Source organism: Nicotiana tabacum, chromosome 13 (genome assembly GCF_000715075.1).
Source record: "Nicotiana tabacum cultivar K326 chromosome 13, ASM71507v2, whole genome shotgun sequence".
NCBI lineage: Eukaryota > Viridiplantae > Streptophyta > Magnoliopsida > Solanales > Solanaceae > Nicotiana > Nicotiana tabacum.
In genome coordinates, this window is record NC_134092.1 from 57,967,151 (window position 1) to 57,991,883 (window position 24,733).

The 24,733-nt window shown below is 40.7% G+C and overlaps 1 protein-coding gene across 3 annotated transcripts in view; it reads right to left on the reverse strand.

The window, feature by feature from the left end:
- The window catches only part of LOC107772126 (DNA topoisomerase 3-alpha), a 55,457-nt gene extending 44,764 nt beyond the window's left edge, over positions 1 to 10,693 (reverse strand). For all 3 annotated transcript variants that reach the window (XR_001644988.2, XM_016591612.2, XM_016591611.2), the window contains exons 1-8: positions 10,141 to 10,693; positions 9,579 to 9,757; positions 9,405 to 9,477; positions 9,031 to 9,153; positions 8,820 to 8,941; positions 8,667 to 8,739; positions 8,457 to 8,573; positions 53 to 136 (exon numbers count right to left, since the gene is read on the reverse strand). Coding sequence is in view for 2 of the 3 variants with exons in the window: in XM_016591612.2 (XP_016447098.1) it covers positions 53 to 136; positions 8,457 to 8,573; positions 8,667 to 8,739; positions 8,820 to 8,941; positions 9,031 to 9,153; positions 9,405 to 9,477; positions 9,579 to 9,757; positions 10,141 to 10,452 (1,083 nt within the window). In the remaining variant the exon portion in view is untranslated. The remainder of the gene's footprint in view (positions 1 to 52; positions 137 to 8,456; positions 8,574 to 8,666; positions 8,740 to 8,819; positions 8,942 to 9,030; positions 9,154 to 9,404; positions 9,478 to 9,578; positions 9,758 to 10,140) is intronic.
- Positions 10,694 to 24,733: the final 14,040 nt, after the last annotated feature.

The following is a 24,733-nucleotide window of genomic DNA, read 5'->3' on the forward strand; positions in this document are numbered from 1 at the left end:
ACCTACAACATGACTTACATTTAGCTTATAAGTGAAAAAAATAGTTACTCACACGCAAGTCAGTCTTCTCCGAGAAGCAATCAGTTTCTGTGCGAGGATAACTGATAAAACCATTTTGATATAGATCTTCTGCCACCTGTCAAAAACTCGAAAAGCAACAGAGGAAGTTAATCTAATAATCCTGATCCAGAAGCATGTCGAGCAATTAAACATATTCATCAACAAATATTAAAGGGCATACCACATCAATGAGGCAAATAGTGTAAAATTCTGAACACTAGACCAATCAACTCACTGACCGATAGAAAAGACACCGGAAGAAGATACATAATACTCCTATCCTAGTTTATGTTATTCACTTTGCATCCAAGGCTCCCAAAATTCTTCTCGCTGCTGCTAGTATTAATTTTCTTGAGAACTTGTCAAGAACTCAGTACATTTAGCTATTCAAAATTTCAAATTTGAAGTCGACAAAATATTTTCTATATAAACAAATTTTCAACTATCATTTTGTTCTATTTCAACAAAAATATACAATTCAAATTAAACTGTAAAATTCGCAAGTTGAACAACATCACATTAAGATGGGGACAAAGACAAAGGAAGTAGGACATTCGAAAACCATGAAAATACTAATGTCTTGCCAACACCAATCATTCTGAGACGCATGAAGCAACACACCAGAAAAAAACTAAGAGAGTCACATTAAGATTTTCTATATAAACAAATTTTCAACTATCATTTTGTTCTATTTCAACAAAAATATACAATTCAAATTAAACTGTAAAATTCGCAAGTTGAACAACATCACATTAAGATGGGGACAAAGACAAAGGAAGTAGGACATTCGAAAACCATGAAAATACTAATGTCTTGCCAACACCAATCATTCTGAGACGCATGAAGCAACACACCAGAAAAAAACTAAGAGAGTCAAATTAGTCTAGAAAAGCGTACCCGTCCAACTCCCCCAAGCTTGGGCAGATTGGGCTAGGAATACATTCATTGATGGGTCAATTTGGGCACACCAAACCCAAGGTAACTCATACAGAAGCTTCAGAGCAGCCCAACTTGACCCATAAGTAAACTTCGACAACAAATACAAAATGACATTTTATTTAATCGTTATGGATATTTCTGTCTTTATACTTTCACAATCTTTCTCTGTATAAAGAAAAAAAATGGTTTGATAACTAAATAAATTATTAACAAAACAAACAAATAAGTGGAAAAAATGGCTTTGATCTGAGCAGGTTCAACTATGACCCATAGTTTAGTCAAAACTGATATCACCCATCTTGCTCCACATAAAATTGGGGTCATAAATCATTTATTGACTCACCCTATTTTGATCCACCCCCTCCCCAAACTCGCCCCTTTGACACCGAGAATTAATAAATGTGGATAGCATAGTTCTGATGCATTAGAAATTATGGATATTTAAAGAAAAATATCTAAATTCTGCACGAACATACAAGCTCAAATCGTGATGCTAGAGAAGCACAAGTGGAGGCCATGTTTTCTACAACAATGGAGGCTTATTGGGCTTACGAAAGTGCCAATGGATTTGGAGAATTGGGCCACGAATTTAAAATGCTTACACTAATGAGCCTTAGTCCAACTGAGGCTCAAGAAACTCAAGAAATTGAACAAGTCCAAGAATCCATTCAAGATTAGGATTTCTTAATTCTTGTTTTAGTAAGATTAGTTGGTATTCCATTCCTACTAGAATTCTTTTTTAATTTTAATTAGGATAGGTTTTTCTTAGCCTTATTCTTATTCTTTTTTTTTTATATAACTGTGGTGTCCGGGTCAACTTGGGTGCACCTCGACTAATTCCACAGGATACCTGCCACCTCCCACCAGCAACAGGTACCAGGTAACTCTATCCACCAAGACTTGGATAGATTGGAGAAAATCACCTAGTGTTTTTTGCCTCTGCCGGGATTTGAACATGAGACCTCATTGTTGCCACCTACTTCATTGACCACCACTAGGTCACTTCTTATTCTAGTTTAATTAGGATTAACTTTCCTAAACCTTATTAATTTAACTCATTGTAAAGCCGATTTAAAGGGCTCAATATGCTAAAAATAAACATTGGTGATTAGTTTTTTTTGGGCTCTTGCTTCAAAAACGTGATTTCTCTTTTGTTTATTTCTTCTTCCTTCATTCAACGTTTCTTGCAATCTTGCGGGATTAAAGAACGTGTGGGTAAGGTTCTTTTCATCTTACATTCTTCTCACGTGAGTTTGAAGAACGCTTTCGCTAGTCTTGTGAAAAACTTTAGCAGGGTGCTTTTGTTTTCTCTCTTCTTTGTGCTTGAGAGGTGCAAAACCTTGAAAGAACATCAATTTGGTATCAAAGCACTAGTTCTAGGTCCGAATTCTTGAATTGTTATCTTATTCATCATGTCACCAGACAAGAAAATAACAAACTTGGGATCATTTTCAACTGATGAACAACTTCAAATTGAAAGATTAAGAACTAAAACCCTTGAACGAGACAGAAAAAAATAAAGTGTGGCTAGATGGCTTAAAGAAATTAATGCAAAATTGGTTGAAGGTTTGGCGATACAAAATCAGCCTCCAAATCCGCCACAACGCCTACAACCTCCACCACCACGAAGACACAATATACCAGTGCTACCACAACGCCTTCCACTTCAAGATCCACCAATTCAACCGCGTAGAGCATGACATATTGAGCAAGCGGAAGAAGCTATAGCTAACCAAGGCATAAGAGTACCGAGGCGCCATGCTCACTATGATAAAAACTTAATTCGGAATACTCAGATGATCAAGGTAGTGAAGAGTATGACTCTGACGAAGTTCAGTATCAACATGATAGAAGGGGACATCAGAGAAGGCCACACAATAATAATCGAGAGAGGTATCAGCGTGATGATATTAAGCTTGAAAATCCGGCGTTTGATGGCAAATTTCAAGGCGATGAATTCATTGATTGGCTTATAACTATTGAGCGTGTGTTTGATTATAAAGAATATTTTGATGAGAAGAAGGTCAAGCTTGTTCCTATAAAGCTTAGAGGTTATGCATTACTATGGGGGGAAGCCCTCAAAAGGGAGCAAGAGCTTGAAGGAAAAACACGAATTCGCACTTGGGAGAGAATGAAAAGAGAATTGCACAAACAATTCTTGCAAGAGACATATGAAGAAAATTCTTACTTGAAGTTCATTCTTTTAGACAAGGAACTTTATCTGTGGATGAGTACACAAGAGAATTTAAATATCTTAGACTCGAGTGACATTAAAGAAAAACCAGCCCGCCTAATTGCTCGATATTTGGCTGGATTAAATAAGCCTATTGCGAATGTGATACGGTTCCAGCCTCATTGGATCTTTGGAGATGTTGTCAAACTAGCCAAGGTCGTAGAGACACAACATAGGGAAGTCAAAGCCACATTTTCATCAACTACCATCAAAAAGTCGAACACTTTCAACCATGGGAGTACTAGTTTGAGCTCTCCAAAGTCACAATCATCTACGACAAAACCAAGTGTCCAGAAAGTTGAGGGGAAGCCCATGACTTAAGAAGCTATTTTTAAAAAGAGATGCCATAAATGTGGATGACTTGGACATATACAAGTTGATTGTCCTAACAAAAAGGCATTCATTATCCTTGAAGGAGCAACTGAAGAAGAAGATTATCATGAAGAGCAGTATGATGACAACTTGGAAGAAGTAGTTGAATATGGAGATGATAGAGAATACCTCATGATCCAACGAGTTCTTCATTCAGATTCTAAGAAGGAAGAACCATGGTTGCAAGAACAACAAACAACAGACCCAATTTAATCCCACAAGTGGGGTCTGAGGAGGGTAGTGTGTACGCAGACCTTACCCCTACCTTGTAAGGTAGAGAGGCTATTTCCGGTAGACCCTTAGCTCAAGAGAAGGTGAGGAAGAGAAAGAAAGAAGAAGAGGAAGAAGGAGAACAAGAAAAGGAAGGGAGAAGAAAAAGAAAAAGAAGAAGATGAAAAGGAAGAAGTAGCACCAAAAAAGTAACAGAAAAATATGATAGCTCACGCAACCGAAACAACCAAGTGTAAATAAAACTCTAAGAATGTGAAAATGTAGAGTGCTACTAATACTATTGGCAAGGAAAGGGGAAACTCACGACTACCTACTAACCTTCTACCCTAATCCTCGACCTCCGGAAGAATCATGGTTGCGACACAATATTTTCCATACACGTTGTACGTCTAAGGGAAAAGTTTTGTACGCTCATCATTGATCCAGGAAGTTGTACCAATGTAGTTTCTGAAGAAATGGTTACCAAATTGGGGTTTGAGACAGAGCCATTTCAGAAGCCATACCGCATGAGGTTGCGGGATAAGAAAGGAATGTACATGTTAATAAACGATGCTTTGTTCCTTTCTCTATTGGCAAGATTTATCAAGATAAGGTTTGGTATGATGTAATGCATATGGACGCTTGCCACTTACTACTTGCGAGACCATGGGAATATGATAGAAAGGCAATTCATAATGGCTTTAAGAACACTTAATAGAAAGGCAATTCATAATGGCTTTAAGAACACTTACTCTTTCGTTAAGGATGGAAAGAAGATCAAACTGCTCCCAATGAACACTGAAGATTTAAGAAGTCAAATCCTAAAGTGAAGGGGAATACATCACAAGAGCTAAGGTAGAAGAACACTTGAAGGAGGGAGAGGAAGTTCTCGTTGTAGTACCTAAGGAAGTGGAATCTATCACCAAGAAAGAGTCATTAGAAGTCATTGACCCACGACTTCAAGCAATATTGGATGAGTCATGATATTGTGTCTAATACTACACCTTCTTCCTTACCACCTATGAGGTCAATTCAACATCAAATTGATCTAATTCCAGGCGCACCACTTCCTAATAAAGTGGCATATCGAATGAATCCAACGCAACAACAGAAACTTCAATGACAAGTCGAGGAACTACTGGATCGTGGACTAATAGGAAAGGTTTAAGTCCTTGTGTTGTACCTGCCTTGCTCATTCCTATGAAGGATAGATCTTGGCATAAGTGTGTTCATAGTCGTGTTATTAACAAGATCACCATCAAGTATAGATTTCCTATTCCTAGGGTTGATGATCTTTTTGATCAATTACATAGGGCCAAGATATTTTCTACACGCTACCACCAAATTCGAATGAAGGAGGGTGATGAATAGAAGATTGCATTCAAGACTGGCAAGGGGTTGTATGAATGGCTCGTTATGCCATTTGACTTATCTAACGCTCCTAGCATATTTATGAGACTCATGACCCTAATCTTTCAGCCATACATGGGAAAATTTGTCGTTGTTTATTTTGACGATATACTTATTTATAGCAAGGATGACCAACAACATTTGAATCACTTGAGGAAGATTTTTGAAGTTTTAAAAAAGCAAACCCTTTATGCCAACTTGAAGAAGTGCAAGTTCTTTTCTGAGCAAGTCTCTTGTCTCGGTTATATTTGTCTCTAGTGAGGGAATTCATGCCGACTTGGAAAGATTGAAGCTATTGTTGTTGGCATATTCCAAAAGGCTTAACAGAGAATCGTATCTTTCATGGTATGGCTTCTTTCTATCGGTGTTTTATAAAGAATTTTAGCTCTCTTGTTGCTCCTATTACCGAGTGTTTGAAGGGAAACTCATTTAAATGGACAGATGCTACCCAAAAGAGTTTTGAATTAATTAAGACAAGAATGACTCAAGCACCTGTGCTTGCTTTGCCCAACTTTGATGTAATCTTTGAAATTGAATGTAATGCTTCTGGAGTTGGAATTGGTCAAGAAGGTAGACATGTTACTTATTTTAGTAAGAAGTTGAATGATGCAAAGTTAAAGTATTCTACTTATGACAAGGAGTTCTATGCTATTGCCAGAGCTCTTTCGCATTGGAGTCACTATCTTTTACCTCGAGAATTTGTGCTTTAATCTGATCATGAGGCCTTGAAGTATGTGAATAAACTCAAAAACTCAACATTAGGCATGCCAAGTGGGTAGAATTTTTGCAAGCCTTTCACTTTGTTATTAAACACAAGGCTGGGAAGGTCAATCTGGGAAGGTCAATCAAGTAACAGATGCATTAAGTCAACCTTGTTTTGTTTTTGCTACGCAAAATATTATTTCGGGTTTTGAGCACATAAAGAAATTATATGCAACAGATCCGGACTTTCGAGCTATCTGGAGTCAATGCTTAGAGGGTCCTCCGCGTATGTTTGTGCTTAGGGATGGCTATCTTTATTATAGTAAGCAGCTTTATATAACACAAAAGAGTTTGTGTGAATTTATAATTCGTGGGTCCCATGAGGGAGGATTAGCTGGCTACTTTGGGCAAACAAAGACTCTACACCTAGTTCAAGAAAACTTCTATTGGCCTAAGATGGTTCGAGATGTCAATAAGCTGGTTGAAAGATGTGAAACTTGTATAAAGGCAAAAATGCACAAAAGCAATTCAGGTCTTTAATCTCCTTTGCCAATTCCTACTCAACCTTGGGAAGACAATAGCACGGACTTTATGTTGGGCCTTCCAAGGACTCAAAGGGGTAAGGATTCCATCTTCGTTGTTGTTGATCGATTTTCAAAGATGGCTCACTTTATTCCTTGCGATAAGACTTCAAATGCAACAAACATTGTTGATCTCTTCTTTGATCATATTTGTGAAATTGCATGGAATTCCGAGAACTATTGTCTTAAATAGGGATTCGATGTTCCTAAGTCATTTTTGGAGGACTTTATGGGCTAAACTTGGTACTAAGCTAACACCTAGCACTTCTCATCATGCCCAAACTGATGGGCAAACCGAAGTTGTCAACCGAAGTTGTCAACCGAAGTTTAGGTGCTTTGCTGCGTGGGTTAATAAAGAAGAATCTCAAAGAGTGGGAATCGTTACTTCCTACCGCTAAGTTTGCTTTCAACAAGTCAACCAATCGCACTACGGGAAAGAGTCCATTCGAAGTCGTCTATGGTAAGAATCCTCTTAGACCACTTGATCTTTCCCCTCTTCTAGTTACTCATTCTTTTAGTGGAGATGTTGCCGATAGAGTGAAACAACTCAAGAAACTACATGAGAAAGTTCGGGCACATATCGAGAAGCAAAATGCTAAATACAAAGAAAAGGCCGATACGCATAGGAAACATGTGGTGCTCAAGGAAGGCGACTTGGTTTGGGTTCATTTGAGTAAGGAGAGTTTCCAAACCGCAAGTTTCCGAAATTACAAAAGTGAGCTAATGGACCTTTTAAGGTGCATCAAATGATTGGTAATAATGCTTATCGCTTGGAGCTTCTCAATGACTTTGAGATATCACTTATCTTCAATGTAGCAGATCTTGCTCCCTACTATTTCGATGACTCGAGAGCGATTCCTTTTCAACCAGGGGAGAATGATGAACTTACAAGCTCAAATCGTGATGCTAGAGAAGCACAAGTGGAGGCCATATTTTCTACAACAATGGAGGCTTATTCGGCTCACGAAGGTGCCAATGGATTTGGAGAATTGGGTCACAAATTTAAAATGCTTACACTAATTAGACTTAGTCCAATTGAGGCCCAAGAATCTCATAAAATTGAAGAAGTCCAAGAGTTCATTCAAGATTAGGATTTCTTTTCCTTAAAGATTAGGATTTCTTAATTCTTGTTTTAGTAGGATTAGTTGTATTCCATTCCTACTAGAATTCTTTTTTCTATTTTAGTTAGAATAAGTTTTTCTTAGCCTTATTCTTATTCTAGTTTAATTAGGATTAGCTTTCCTTAACCTTATCAATTTTACTCATTGTAGCGCCTATTTAAAGAGCTCAATATGCTGAAAATAAACATTGGTGATTAGATTTTCTAAGCTCTTGCTTCAAAAACGTGATTTCTCTTTTGTGTATTTCTTCTTCCTTTATTCAACGCTTCTTGCAATCTTGCAGGATTGAAGAACGTGTGAGTAAAGTTCCTTTCATCTTACATTCTTCTCACGTGAGTTTGAAGAACACTTTCGCTAGTTTTGTAAAAAACTTTAGCGGGGTGCTTTTGTTTTTCTCTCTTCTTTGTGCTTGAGAGGTGCAAAACCTTGAAAGTACATCACCAAATGCCAAGGATTATCTGAACATTAAGATCAAGAAAACAAATGCATAAAACTATTAGCAACAGAAAACGACAGGATGATCCTTGAGTTTAACAGCAACAAAGTCCATGACCTTGGGATATGAAGCTTCATCTGCAAAGCCTCAAATAAAGAACTTAGCGCTTGAAGCTGATTATAATCACCTAATATAACGGTCGTGTAAATTTTATACCTTAGTTTACCTATATTAATTGCGGGCCTCAATTCTACAAAAAAACCAAAGAGGAAAATAAAAGAAAAGAAAAGGAAAACTAACAATATTTCCATAATAAGGAAATTAAAGAAAAGAATATGTGCAAAACAGCAAAAGAGACATTTCCAGTAAAAAAACTTTTGAACAATGCCAACCTTCATTGTCTGCTCGGAACTCATACGGAAGTATCTGGATGCACGCTTTTCAAGCTCAATCGTACTTAATGGATGAGGGGGGTATTTGAGTTTCTCCTGCTGTTTAACTTTGGAAACCTTCCCAAATCAACATAATCAATTAAGCTTCGCAACCTCAATTTCTGGTCTATAAAAAGGTTTAGCTATGAGAATTGGCTTTTTAGAGCTCACTGTTGCAGTGGGTTCCTGGATGCACATCTCATAAATTGTTACTGCACATGTGTAATCAAACAGATGACCACGCCTGCCAAGTCAAAATTAGTATAGGTACGTTGACCATCTATTTCAGAAATAATCTTATGATGGAACCAAGTGCAACATTACATCCAGTTAAACGTAGCACTGCCTTCATCGAAATTGTGAGTACAATTGATTGTCCAAAACTCTTCAGGCTCATGTGCTTGTATTTCCCAATAACGCTCCACAACAAAGCCAAGTGTAGGGAACTGCAGAAAATACGATGTACACAGCAAAATTTTACACCTCACACTGTAAAATAAAATCCACCTTGTGAAAATGTTATACTATCTGTTACCTGGCAGGGACCGTAGCTTAAGACAAGATTTCTATCATCAGTTGCAAAATCAAGGACAAATGCATCTCTCAGAAGCATTGTCTGAAATCTTGTAAAAGAAGCTCCAATACGAAGATCTATCTCCTTCAAATTCAAATAGAAAAATACAGTATGAGAAACAAAGAACTATATTAGAGCATTCTGTCATACTTGACCAACCAGTAATAAAGACTCCACCTGTAAAATATAATGGTTAGCACTTAATTTATTATTTAAAAAGGTTATTGCAATTTTATTGCCAAAGGAAGATGATGGTCAAGCTCTAGTTGGGTGTCTCAGACCTAAGGAAGCTTTTCACTGTCTTAAAATAGAATGACTTGTGGAACGGAACTCACTTGCCGAACATCTACAGCATCAGAAAATAACTGGTTTGGCTGAACAAGGGTCTGCGCTGATTGGTGAATTTCCCTGGTGATCTCAGAAGTATTTTTCAGGAAGTAAAATGACAATTCATGAGTAGCACGTAAAACCTTAATATGGAACACAAGATGTCAGGTAGCTGGCAGAACCTGTCAATTAAGGCAGAGAAACGAGCTCTCCACACATTAAGGTTATGATTCGCTTGTCTACATACTTCCAACACTTCAAATGCAATATTTTCTCCTTCTCTATCACAATCAAGCCACAATATAATCCACTGACATCTACTGGCTTCTTCCTCCAGTGTCCTTTTGATATCCAATTTATCCTACAAATGACCAGAAAATATTATAGGCCATATTTTCATATTCTTTTACAAATGACGTCTCAATTTCAATCACAACAATGTTGCGATAAACCAAAGGAGAAAAACATTTATATTTTTCTCACTTTACAACATAGCAAGAGGGAGGAAACAAATACAACAATATTTGACATGAATACAAAATATGGAAACATTTTAAATTGGGGATACATAATTTGCATCTAGAACTTCCCTTTGGGATGCGGGGGAAGGTTACGCCATTGTGTATATTTTGGAGAGGCAGGACTAGAAGAATACTTGAAGGGCAAGAAGCGGAAGATTAGAAATACCAATTCTGCATCTAGAAGAAATATCAATTCTTTTCCAACAAAAAGAAACTGTAGTACCTGAGGGACATACTTGCGAACAGGGGCATCGTAGAGGTGGAGGGGGTCACAGGAGTGCCATTTGCGGAAACGATCGTCAAACTCAAGCTCCATGAGGTGGCCGGTGACAGAGGTAAAGAGCATCTGGCAAGGCTGGTTCCGAATGGTGTAGTTGAACTCGAAGATTTTGTTGTACCTGGAACGTCCGTCTCTCACTCTCATCCCACCTCCTTGATTCCTCGATAGTATCCCCGACACTGCCTTCGCCACCGATGGCTTTTCTGCCACGTTCAGCACCCTTATCACCCGCCCTCCGCCTCCGCCTCCCGCCATTCCAATAGGATTTTCCCCGCTTAACTTAACCAAACCTCTTTTTATACGTTTTTCGGAAAAGGGCTAAAAATGCCCCCAACCTATTCAATTTGGTTAACCTTTTGAATACCCCTACCATTATAAACAGAACCTTTACGTGGCACTCAATTATTGCTCCCTTTTTTACTCAAATCTAAATTAAAATTTCCACCCATTCGACCCACGTATACCACCTCGACCCGAATTCTCCTAAAAAAAAAAAGCCCCAAGCCGTTTCTTTCCTCCATTTTGTCTTACCTTCTTTTCTTTCTTCATCTAAGTATTATTTGGCGAAATAAAGAGCCTATTTAAGTTGTCTTCAACTATCACACAAATATCTTAACTCACCCCTTTACCATTTAGACACTTTAAATAGGCTACTAAATATATCAAGTAAACACTTGAGCGCAGCTAAATGAGTTACACTTGCTATGATGTATTAAATGAACCAATTAAAGAATGACACGTGTAATTTGCGTAATTTGTAACAAATATTTGATACATATTTACAAAAATATACATTTAAACAAGAAAAAGAAAACTTTTCCAAATCAGCGCCAACCCCCCCCCCCCCCCAAATCACCATCTTCTTGCTTTCCCCGTTTGCGTCCCCCTTCCAAGCTTCATTTTCTCAAATCATTCCTAAACAATTAAAAGCAACTCGAATTTGGTAGGGATGATTTCATAGGCTATGATTCTTCAAACGAAATTTCAGAAATTTCGTCTTTTTCAACAGACTTCGAACAAACCCAGTATCAGTCGTCGAACAGAACCAGAAATTTCGAACTGACCCATCTTCTTCGATAGACTTTGAACAGACCCTGAAATTTTGTCTTCTTCGAACAGACCAGGCCATCATTTTCTTCGAACTGACTTCAAAAATCAAACCAAAGCCTATCGAATCAGCTAAAATCGACCTAAATCTATAGATTCCGCTTCACAAAGAAGCTTTCAACAAAGATTTCGAAAATCCAATTGATTTCGACCTCCAATTTTCAGATCCAAATAGCTCATCTTCTTTCACAATGTCGGGCGGTGAAGAACGATGGAACTCGAACTCATATTTTCAGAATTTAAGATGGGTTTCGGATACTTCGTTCCAGATTCGAGGTCGAGAGCAATAGCAAGGATTAAATTTTACTCAATTCATAATTTCAACACCCGAGAATGAAGTGCATAACAAAGCACTTACACTGACTTTTTTTTGTTGAAATTTTCGTAATTAATTTAAATCTTTTAATTTTCTGATTTGACTACTGAAAAAATGACTCACGCCCTCAAAATGTTGTTAGCAAACATGCATATGCCACATAAGCAACATGTGTTTACTTGACACACTTAGTAGCCTATTTGAAGTGTCTAAATGGTAAAGGGGTTAGTTAAGGTGTTTGTCTGATCGTTGTGGACAACTTAAAGTGATTGTTTATGTATTTCGCCTATTATTTTCTCTAAAAATAAGCTTATGGGTTTTCGTCTTGCTCTTTTTTCTTCAATTTCTCCCATTTACACCTTCTGTAAAATTAGTTCTTTTAGAGTTCATCATTGTCTGAATCTTCAGTTTCTTCTCGTGACCCAACTAAGTCACATAGATACTATTGTGGACGTGGACTGATTACGAATTATTTTACATTGTTTATTCTTACCAATGCTGGACATAGATTTTATAAATGGAAAAGGGCAAGATATATCTCTGTATTATCAAAATTAGTTTAAATATACCCTCTGTAATATGTCATTTTAGACCCTACCGTTATACTATAGAGCATATATATCCTTATTTTGGATGGAATTCCACGTGGTTGCACTTGATTAAAAATATGAGAATCTTACATAAATATTCCAAATAAGTTCCAACTTAACAACCTCTAGCAATTAATCATAGACTTACCAAAACTAGTCAACCACGCATAAAGATTGAAAAACCAAATAAATAAGGTTCTTTCTCTCCAAGAAACACACGCAAAGATATCCTTCTATATTTTTAAGCGTGACCAGCAACATTAGATGCAAGACGGAAAAAAAAAATTCATGGATGAGTTACTTATAAATGGACATAGCTGGTAGTTTTTCTAAAAAAGACACATCCTTATATTATCCATTGCCCGACCCAAAGTCACCTAGCCCCACCAAAAAAAAGGCCCAACGTCAGTTAGCCCTATTTCTTGACTCCATTCGACAAGATTCTCAAACGCACACCTATCTCATTTCACATGGCTTACTATCAGTGATCAAGCGCACTCCATCATTAAAAAATAAAATAAAAAATAAGAGGCTCCAAAATACATCTTCACTAATGAAAACCCACAAACAGGGAATTACATAAGAAAACGCCTACCCTCACCTTTGTGTATACGGTCGAAATAGATTTCGGCATTGGCACGTCCGATCGAGTTCGAACGGTGATTTATCGAAGTAACATCCCGAAGGGGGAACAAACTAACCTCGAACCCGGGGAGGACGATCCGTGTCGATTTCGATATCATTATCAAGCTCGAATAAGAATCGAACCATGATGTAGAGTAGACCTATCATGCTGATAATCCAGAGACCAACCAACATTGACCTCGAATCAATTTGAGGGCTCGAACCAAGATCACAAGTTCGAGCCGAAATCAAGCTCAAATCAAAATCGAGGGTTCTAAGCAAGATCGAGCTCGCAGACAAAAGCCGTTGCAATCCCACTAGAGAGAATCTTAGCAGAAATTATGGAAAAGCTGACTTAACATGGATCTCCCACTGAATGTTTATTTTATTATGCTTAGAGCCAAATCTCTCTACTATAAAAGGGCTTGGTTATCATTTCTGTAGGACAAGTTTTTCCGGAGGCTTACATTGTAATAAAAGTGCTATGTTCTTCTACAGTAAAAAAATCGCTCTTTCAGACTCCTTAGATTGATTCTATTTGTTGAATCCTAAGATTCATTGTTCATGGTAACCTTATCTATTTTTGCATTCTCTCCAATCTATATTTATATTTTTATTTATCCTTGCATTTTGTATTAAGTTACGCCACATATCCTCGGAATTGCGTATAAATTCAACTCTATCCATTTTTCGGATAAACAGTTTGGCGCCCACCGTGGAGCCGAGGATAACAGTGGTCATTTGATACAAATCTGAAAAAATACGCCATTGTGCTTAGCACTTATTTCCGAAAACATCTTGAATTTCGGATCAACTACGAATAACCACCAATCAAATGGCTTCACCGATAGATTACGAAGCTGGCCTTCAAGATGAAACCAACAACTTGGCACCCAAGGCTCGAATCGAAGTACCCGAAATTCGAGCCGAAATACCATTGGATCTCAATTCACAAATAGCTTTGGAGGCGAACCAGCGTTCCGAACCGGAAAGAAGCATTCAGGGCAGTACTCGATCCGTAGCCCGAGACACCCAAAATGCGGGGGAAATCGGGGCCATCTTACGTATGATCTTCGAGATGCTACAAGCCCAACAAGTAGCGATAGCTCAGCTACAGAGCCAAACTCGCGCACAAAGCAGGTCGGATTCCAATCCACCTCGAGAAGTCGCCCCCAGAACAGAGCACGCCATAGTGAAATCTAACGAGCAAGAATCGAGGACTACTCCCGGAATTACTAAATTGCTCGAGGAACTCACAAAACGAGTCAAAGCCAACGACAAGAGAGTGGAAACGTATAATGCCAGGGTCGATCAAATCCCGGGGGCTCCACCAATGATAAAGGGGCTTGATTCGAAAAAATTCATACAAAAGCCTTTTCCGTCGAATGCGGCACCGAAGCCAATCCCCAAAAAATTCCGTATGCCCAAAATTCCCAAATATAACGGTACGACCGATCCTAACGAACATGTCACCTCTCACACATGTGCCATAAAATGCAACGATTTGGAGGACGATGAGATCGAATTCGTGTTGTTGAAAAGGTTCGGGGAGACCCCATCGAAGGGAGCGATGATCTGGTACCACAATTTACCGCCGAATTCCATCGATTCTTTTGCCATGTTAGCAGATTTATTCGTAAAGGCACATGTTGGTGCCATAAAGGTTGCAACGAGGAAATCAGACCTCTTCAAAGTAAAGTAGAGGCAGGATGAAATGCTGAGGGAATTCGTATCCCGATTTCAAATGGAACGCATGGAATTACCCCCGATCACAGACGATTGGGGCGTACAAGCCTTCACCCAAGGGTTGAACGAGCTAAGTTCGACAACATCACATCGGCTGAAATAAAATTTGATCGAGTATCCAGCGGTAACTTGGGCAGATGTACACAACCGATATCAATCGAAAATTAGGGTCGAGGATGATCAGTTGGGAGCCTCGTACGGACCCGTTCATCAGAACAGGACAATTATTAAAAACCAAAAGGAGATCGACAGAGAACAAAGGTCGAATAGAGACCGATATCGACCGTACGTCGCAGATCGGGTGAATAATGGTTCAGCACGCAACGCAGTTCGGAACAATCGAAGGATTGATCGAGGACAAAATTCTCAGGGGCTTATGAGTAAGAGCAGCTTCGATAAATATGCCGATCCTATAGAAGCACCTCGATTATCAGAATATAACTTCAGCGTTGGTGCATCCGCTCTCGTGTCAGCCATCGGATGCATCAAAGACACTAAATGGCCTCGACCAATACAGACCTATCCTGCCCGAATAAATCCCAATCAAACGTGCGAATATCATGGTACCCATGGCCACAGAACGGAAGATTGCAAGCAACTAAGAGAGGAAATAACTCGCTTATTTAACAAAGGGCACCTTCGAGAATTTCTGAGTGATAGGGCGAAGAACTATTTTAAAAGCAGGGATTTCAGCAAGCAAAACGAGCAAGAAGAACCGTAGCACGTCATCCACATGATCATCGGCGGCATCGATACCCCTCAGGGACCAATGCTTAAACGCACTAAAACATCGATGGTGAGGGAAAAGCGATCTCGGACTCAAGATTACGCACCCATGAGGACTCTGTCCTTTGATGATGAAGATGCAGAGGGGGTCATCCAACCTCACAACAACGCACTGGTAATATCCGTACTCATGAATAAAACTAAAATTAAGCGTGTGTTAATCGATCCAGGTAGCTCGGCCAACATCATCCGATTGAAGGTAGTAGAGTAGCTCGGCCTACAGGATCAGATCGTACCCGCAACTCTGGTCCTAAACGGGTTCAATATGGCATGCGAAACCACCAAAGGTGAGATAGTCCTACCTATAAACGTGGCCGGAACCATCCAGGGAACAAAGTTTCACGTGATCGAAGGTGATATGAGATATAACTCCCTTTTCGGAAGGCCATGGATCCACAACATGAGAGCTGTGCCTTCGACCCTACACCAGGCCCTTAAATTCCTGACGTCGGGAGGTGTCAAAACGGTGTACGGAGAACAACCAGCCGCAAAGGAAATGTTCGCTGTCGACGAAGCTAAACCAATGTCCTCACTTTTGCCAATAAAAGGATCGAGCCTGGAAGGAGAACGGGACACCAAATAGCAATCACAGACATCGGCTTCAACCCAGCCAGACAACCAGAAAATCAAAGAGGATGATGATCAAAGGGTCCCTCGATCTTTCGTGATTCCCGATGACTCTGACGCCACCAAATCAACAATCGAGGAGCTAGAGCAAGTCATATTAATCGATCACTGGCCCGAGCGAAAGGTATACTTGGGAACGGAGTTGAGCCCCAAACTCAGGAAGAAACTCGTTCAATTTCTTATCGATAACATCGATTGTTTTGCCTGGTCCCATTTAGATATAATAGGGATCCCGCCGGACATAACGACGCATCGACTAAGTTTGGACCCCAGGTTCAGACCGGTGAAGCAAAAGAGAAGACCCCAGTCCGAGAGAAAGCATGCATTCATAAAGGATGAGGTAACCAAGCTTCTCAAAGTAGGGTCCATTCGGGAGGTGAAATATCCCGAATGGCTAGCCAACATAGTTGTAGTCCCTAAAAAAGGGAACAAACTTAGAATGTGTGTGGACTATAAGAATTTAAACAAAGCATGCCCCAAATATTCCTTTCCAGTTCCCAACATCGATCGCATGATCGATGCCACGGCCGGCCACGAGATCCTCACTTTTCTCGATGCCTATTCCGGGTATAATCAAATCCAGATGAACCCGGAGAACCAGGAAAAGACTTCATTTGTCACCAAATATGGAACGTATTGTTATAATATTATTGTTATAATGTGATGCTCTTCGGGCTAAAAAATGCAGGGGCTACTTAGCAACGCCTAGTAAATAAAATGTTCGAAGAACAAATAGGAAAATCAATGGAAGTTTATATTGATGACATGTTAGTTAAGTCCCTACGCTCAGAGGACCATTTAACTCATTTGCAGGAAACGTTCGAGATTTTAAGAAAATACAACATGAAGCTCAACCCGAGAAATGTGCTTTCGGGGTCGGTTCGGGCAAGTTCCTCGGCTTCATGGTGTCACATCGGGGAATAGAGATTAACCCGGATAAAATCAAGGCCATCGAAGACATCGTCGTTGTGGACAGCGTGAAGGCCGTGCAAAGGCTAACTGGTCGGATTGCCGCCTTAAGCCAGTTCATCTCAAGATCATCTGATCGAAGTCATAAATTTTTCTCTCTACTCAAAAAGAAGAACGATTTTTCTTGGACCCCGGAGTGCCAACAAGCATTAGAAGAACTAAAGCGATATCTATCAAGCCCACCACTGCTTCACACTCTAAAAACAGACGAGAAACTTTGTTTGTACTTAGCAGTATCGGAAGTCGCCGTAAGCGGTGTCCTAGTTCGAGAAGAGCATGGTACGCAATTCCCCGTTTATTATACGAGTCGAACCTTAGGAGAGGTGGAAACTAGATTTTTGCTCCTAGAAAAATTAGCACTTGCACTGATAAGCGCCTCAAGAAAGTTAAGGTCGTACTTTCAATGTCATCCCATATGTGTATTGTCCACTTACCCGCTTCGTAATATTTTGCACAAACCCGAGTTATCAGGCCGACTGGCCAAATAGGCCGTCGAACTCAGTGGGTACGATATCGAATATCAACCCCGCACGACCATCAAGTCTCAAATTTTAGCAGACTTCGTGGCCGATTTCACGCAACCCTCGTACCCGAAGTCGAAAAAGAACTGTTAAAATCAGGTACATCATCGGGGGTATGGATCATATTTACGGACGGGGCTTCGAACGTAAAAGGGTCCGGGCTGGGCATAGTTTTGAAACCACCCATGGGTAGCACTATTAGGCAATCTATTAAAACTATCAGGTTGACTAACAACGAGGCCGAGTATGAAGTCATGATTGCAGGTCTCGAGCTAGCTAGAAACTTGGGAGCAGAAGTCATTGAAGCCAATTGCGATTCCTTGCTGCTGGTGAGTCAAGTAAACAAAACCTTCGAAGTTCGAGAAGGTAGAATGCAAAGGTATTTAGATAAACTACTTATCACTTTGCACCATTTCAAACAATGGACTTTACGGCATGTACCACGGGAACAGAATAATAAGGCCGATGCGCTTGCGAATTTGGGGTTGTCGGTCGAGGTAGATGATACGGTCTCGGGGAATGTTGTTCAACTTTCGAGATCGGTAATCGAAGAAGGTCACACCGAGATAAATTCTACAAGATTAACCTGGGATTGGAGAAACAAGTATATTGAATACTTGAAAAGCGAAAAACTCCCATCGGACCCTAAAGATTCCAGAACCCTACGGACTAAAGTTGCTCGATTCACGTTGGCTTCGGACGGAACGCTGTACCGAAGAACGTTCGATGGACCGTTGGCAGTATGCTTGGGTCCGGGGGATACCAATTACGTCCTACGGGAAATGCACGAGGGTACTTGCGGGAATCACTCTGGAGCGATACATTAGTCCGAAAAATAATCAAAGCAAGGTATTATTGGATCGATATGGGCAAAGATGCGAAGGAATTTGTTCGTAAATGTGACAAATGTCAAAGGTTAGCACCGATGATCCACCAGCCCGGAGAGCAACTCCACTCAGTCCTATCCCCATGGTCGTTCATGAAATGGGGAATGGATATCGTCGGCCCTCTGCCATCGACCCCAGGTAAAGCCAAATTTATTTTATTTATGACTGACTATTTTTCTAAATGGGTTGAAGCGCAGGCGTTCGAGAAAATAAGAGAGAAAGAAGTTATAGACTTTATTTGGGATCATATCATATGCCGATTCGGGATACCCGCCGAAATAGTATGTGACAATAGAAAATAATTCGTTGGCGGCAAAGTAACAAGATTCCTCGAAGACCACAAGATAAGAAGGATACTGTCGACGCCATACCACCCTAGTGGGAATAGGCAGGCCGAATCAACAAACAAAACTGTCATTCAAAACTTAAAGAAGAGGTTGAATGACGCTAAAGGGAGATGGAGAGAAATCCTGCCCGAAGTCCTTTGGGCATATCGGACAACGTCAAAATCCAATACGAGGGCGACCCTATTCTCCTTAGTATATGGGTCCGAAGCATTGATACCAGTCGAAGTTGGTGAACCCAGTACCAAATTTCGATTCGCGATGGAAGAATCAAATAACGAGGCTATGAATACAAGCCTCGAACTATCGGACGAAAGACGAGAAGCTGCTCTCGTCCAATTGGCCGCCCAAAAGCAGCGAATAGAAAGATATTATAATCGAAGAACCAAGCTCCGCCATTTCAAGCCTGGGGACTTAGTGTTGAGAAAAATTACCATCAATACCCGAAATCCGAATGAAGGGAAACTAGGATCGAATTGGGAAAGACCATATCAGGTACTCAAGAACATCGGAAAGGGATCGTACAGGATCGGCATTATAAACGGCAAAAAGCTATCAAGCTGCTAGAATGTATCACATCTAAAATGGTACTACTGCTAAGGTACAACCTTTCCATATTCGTTTATATCTCAAAACTGACCCCTGCAGAAGTCCGAACAAGGGCTAAGATAGATCTCTCGCTTGAAAGCATGCGTTGCACTCTTTTTCCCTTAGACCGGTTTTATCCCAAATGGGTTTTTCGGCAAGGTTTTTAATAAGGCAACCATTGATCGTGCATCATTTACAACAATATCCGAGGTCTCACAAGAAAGTTATTTCACAACAACAGGGTCCCAATAAGAAAAATTGTAAGAGCCAAATGGTCTAAGCAAACCATGCTCATATAGATTGGCCCGAACCCAGGCATGTAATAACGTGCGAAGAAAGTTCTCTTCTTTATCGGCATCTTATATCCAATGAAAATTCCTCTATTTTTAGATTTATTATGCAATCAGAATTAAGATACACTCGACCATTAAGCCTACGGGCTACATTACTTCGAGTTCGAATCATTCACTCGACTAAGCCTACGGGCTATTTTTATTTTGAGTTCGAGCAAACACTCACTCGACCATTAAGCCTACAGGCTACATTACTTCGAGTTCGAATCATTCACTCGACTAAGCCTACGGGCTATTTTTATTTCGAGTTCGAGCAAACACTCACTTGACCATTAAGCCTACGGGCTACATTACTTCGAGTTCGAATCATTCACTCGACTAAGCCTACGGGCTATTTTTTCGAGTTCGACCAAGCACTCACTCGACCATTACGCCTACGGGCTACACTACTTCGAATTCGAATCATTAACTCGACTAAGCCTACGGGCTATATTTATTTCGAGTTCGAGTAAACACTCACTCGACCATTACACCTACGGGCTACACTACTTTGAGTTCGAATCATTCACTCGACTAAGCCTACGGGCTATTTTTATTTCGAGTTCGAGCAAATACTCACTCGACCATTAAGCTTACGGGCTACATTACTTCGAGTTCGAATCATTCACTCGACTAAGCCTACAAGCTATTTTTTCGAGTTCGAGCAAACACTCACTCGACCATTACGCCTACGGGCTACACTACTTCGAGTTCGAATCATTCACTCGACTAAGCCTACGGGCTATATTTATTTCGAGTTCGAGCAAACACTCACTCGACCATTACGCCTACGGGCTACACTACTTTGAGTTTGAATCATTCACTCGACTAAGCCTACGAGCTATTTTTATTTCGAGTTCGAATCATTCACTCGACTAAGCCTACGGGCTATTTTTTCGAGTTCGAGCAAACACTCACTCGATCATTACACCTACGGGCTACACTACTTCGAATTCGAATCATTAACTCGACTAAGCCTACGGGCTATCGGCGGACTATCGGCGCACTCGGCTACCTCTCTTGCCTGGCCTTGGGCAGCTTTAGCATCGGCCCGATAGACGGCCACGAGCACATCCGCATCGGCCTTTGCCTTTTCAGCATCGGATTCGGACTTGGCAAGTACAGAGGCCAACCGAGCCTCAAGCTCCTCAATTCTTCTTGCTTGAACTAGTCCTTTTTCCTTTATTTTCTGAAGTTGGGTTTCGGACGATGATAACTGGGCTCGAGCAGTCTCTTTTCCTGCAGCAAAGCGGTCCATACCTTCTTTCCACCGCAAGGACTCTGTTCTTATCATGTCGACCTCCTCACGAAGCTTCCCTATCATCTCAATTTTTTGCTGCAGCTGTGAGACCGAAATATTAGCTATCATTCCGGTATCAAGCCCATAGGCTTTCAAAAGAATCATTACTTGCTCAGACAAATCTGTCTGATCTCGATAAGCCTTGGCCAGCTCAGCTCGGAGGTCTTTTATTTCCTCCTCTCTCTGCCCTAAGGAAAGTCTAAGGGAGTTCCTCTCGTCAGTAGCCCGTTGTAGGTCGGCCGTGTATCGATGCAGCTCATTCTAGGACCGAGAACATTATTCTCGATGAACTGTCGCTGCCTACAAAGAAATAAGAAGCGAAGTTAACGAAAAAGATAGTACCGACAAAATAATTTTAAAAGCTCACCTGATTCAAAGCCTGCCGCATTCTGTGAAAAAGATCCGATTCATCACCGGCACCGGCAACGTCCTCAATGCCGGTAAACAGGTCACGAAACGGATTTTCTTCATCGTGAGGCCTGTCTAGATCGAGGGCTCTCAGAGCTTGAGCTTCCCGAATCACCCCTGCAGAAAAAGCGGGAAAGGAAGGCGAATCCTCGATCGCTGCTGCCCCAAATGACTCGCTTGGAGCGTTCCCCTTGGTTCGGAGGGGTTCGAGGGGCTCTTCGATCATATCCCCTGTTGGTTGACTCCGATGAGATGCGTCTTCGATATCCGATAGTTCGGGGACTCTACCCGAATCTTTCTCCGGTATATCTTCAGTTCGAGGCGGAGCCTTATAGAGCATCATCGATCCAGCCGGCGATGAGGCATCGCTGGTTCTCTTCGTTCGGACCGCCAGCGCGGACTCATCGTTCTCTTCATCTTCATCTTCATCTTCATACCTTAGACGCAAAACGGATTCCACGGTCAAAGGAATGACATTCTTGTTCGGCTTACGAGCCGTCCTCTTCTTCGATTTTGGATATTCGGGAACCGAGGCTCTCTTCCTTTTATTTTTCTTCACCGGCTTTGGGACAGAGGCCGGAATTTCCTCCTCATTGGACAAGGGCCTCAAGACCGCGTCTTTACCCAAACCTGCATATGGAAAACCTTATAAAAAATATTTTGAAAAATGCCTCGTTCGGATCATCAGAGTCCGAGAAATGAGCTTACCGTGATTTTTGGCCTCCCACCGACCCTTTGACAAATCACGCCATGAGCACTCGGCGTATGTGGAGGTCGAAACAAGGGCTCGTACCCAGTTCTTGAGATCGGGAACTGCTACATCACAAAAAGAGGAGTGTCGATGAGAGAATAAATGAGGAGTGTCGATGAGAGAATAAATGAAAGAACAAAGTAGAAGTAACAGCAAGATCACACTTACGTTTCATATTCCACTCCTCGGGAAAGGGCATCTTTTCAGTCGGAATCAGGTCCGAAGTCCTTACTCGAACGAACCTGCCCATCCAACCCCGGTCCTTGTCCTCGTCAATACTCGAGAATAGAGCTTTGGTAGCCCGACGTTAGAGTTTTATTAACCCTCCTCGAAAAAGTCGAGGACGATACAATCGGATAAGATGATCGAGAGTGAACGACATCCCCTCAATTTTGCTCACAAAATATCGGATCAGGATAACGATCTGCCATAAAGAAGGATGGACCTCACCTAGGGTTACCTGATATTATCGACAGAAGTCAATAATGACGGAATCGAGGGGACCCAAAGTGAAAGGGTAAGTATACACATTCAAAAACCCTTTCACGTAAGAAGTGATATCTTCATCAGGGGTAGGAATTATTATTTCTTTTTCACCCCAATTGCAATCCTACTTTAACTGATCGAGGTGCTTCTCGGTTATCGAACACATGTACCTCGATGCCGGCTCACACTGATCAGGGACCGATAAACCTTTATCAACCTTAAAATCTGAAGTAAGGACACACGCCCCGGGAACATACTCCTCAGGCCGTGGTTCTGCCGGTGTCTCATCGGCGGCACACTGTGAAGATGAAGCCTTCTCTTTCTGAGGAATGGTTTGCGATGTTTTCGCCATTTTTGAATTCAAATGTAAGGAAGAGAAGAAAGTGACAGAGATTTGGTAGAATTGAAGAGGGATTTTTGCGGAAAGAAATCACAGATTTACTAGTAAGTTGGAGAATACGAAGAAGAACTTAGGAAATTTTGGAAGATAGAAGATGTAAAAGTGGTAAAAGATAAAAGTAAGGGTTATTTATAGGTTCAAGCGATGGCGGTTCAGTATCAGCAGTGGCCGACCACCGCCTGACATGCATTAAATGCCTTGAAAGACTAAACCGATGGGACAGCTACCAGATGCGTCATGGTCGAACCCTATGGAAACGATAGGATATAATCCGATCGAGCTGTTAAAAATCATATTGTTTCTCGCCACATTCTTTCTGAGAAATGAGGGGACTATCTGTATACGGTCGAAATAGATTTCAGTATTGGCACGTCCGATCGAGTTCGAACGGTGATTTATCGAGGTAACATCCCGAAGGGGGAACAAACTAACCTCAAACCCGGGGAGGCCGATCCGTGTCGATTTCGATATCATTATCAAGCTCGAATAAGAATTGAACCATGATGCAGAGTAGACATATCATGCTAATAATCCAGAGACCAACCAACATTGACCTCGAATCAATTCGAAGGCTCGAACCAGGATCGGGCTCGAACCAAGATCACAAGTTCGAGCCGAAATCAAGCTCAAACCAAAATCGAGGGTTCTAAGCAAGATTGAGCTCGCAGACAAAAGCCGTTGCAATCCCACTAGAGAGAATCTTAGCAGAAATTATGGAAAAGCTGACTTATCATGGGTCTCCCACTGAATATTTATTTTATTATGCTTAGAGCCAAATCCCTCCACTATAAAAGGGTTTTGTTATCATTTTTGTAGGATAAGTTTTTCCGGAGGTTTACATTGTAATAAAGTGCTATATTCTTCTACAGTAAAAAAATCGCTCTTTCAGACTCCTTAGATTGATTCTATTTGTTGAATCCTAAGATTCATTATTCCTCGTAACCTTATCTATTTTTGCATTCTCTCCAATCTACATTTACATTTTTATTTATCCTTGCATTTTTATTAAATTACGCCACATATCCTTGGAACTGCGTATCAATTCTAACTCTATCCATTTTTCGGGTAAACACTTTGATTTCGAGGATATGTTATACTTTCAGTACAAGTCTATGAGGTGTAATAATGAGGTGGTGAAGGACTATGGCAATAAAATCACAATGGAGATTGAGAATGGGTTTTGTCATTTGTGGACGGTAATAAATGAAGAAGAGGTTGTTCGTCGTCCCAGGGTAGGATAGATATCTTTGAGGGGCTATGGAATCTTATCCCGAAAACGTTGTCCCTATATGGTGGTATATATCTCTGCGTGTATCTTTTGTGCAATATGAATTCTTTTTATCAAGTGAGCTATGAATTAAGAAATGGGATGTGTTATTGTGCAGAGTGAGTGAGACATTCCTGGAGAAATTTCGAAAAATGTGCAATAAAGTGGAACTGTCATTCGTCTAGGTCTTTAATGGGTGAGCGGAACTAACAGAGATAATGGAAACTAGCTAGCGAAATACAGGAATGGGTTAGTTTAGGTAAAATTTTAGTTGTCGTAGGACTTTTTTAAGTGGGGCTGGGGACTTTGGGTCGGGTAACGAGTAAATTAAGAGCAAGTGAACCGGGTAAAAAGATAGGGATGAGTTTTTTAAATCCTGTGCAGCCACATGGCATTCCCTCCGGCGTAAGGGTTTTCTGATTCGTAGTATAACGGTAGGGTCTAAAATGACTAAATAATGAAATCGGGGTATTTTTTAATTATTTTC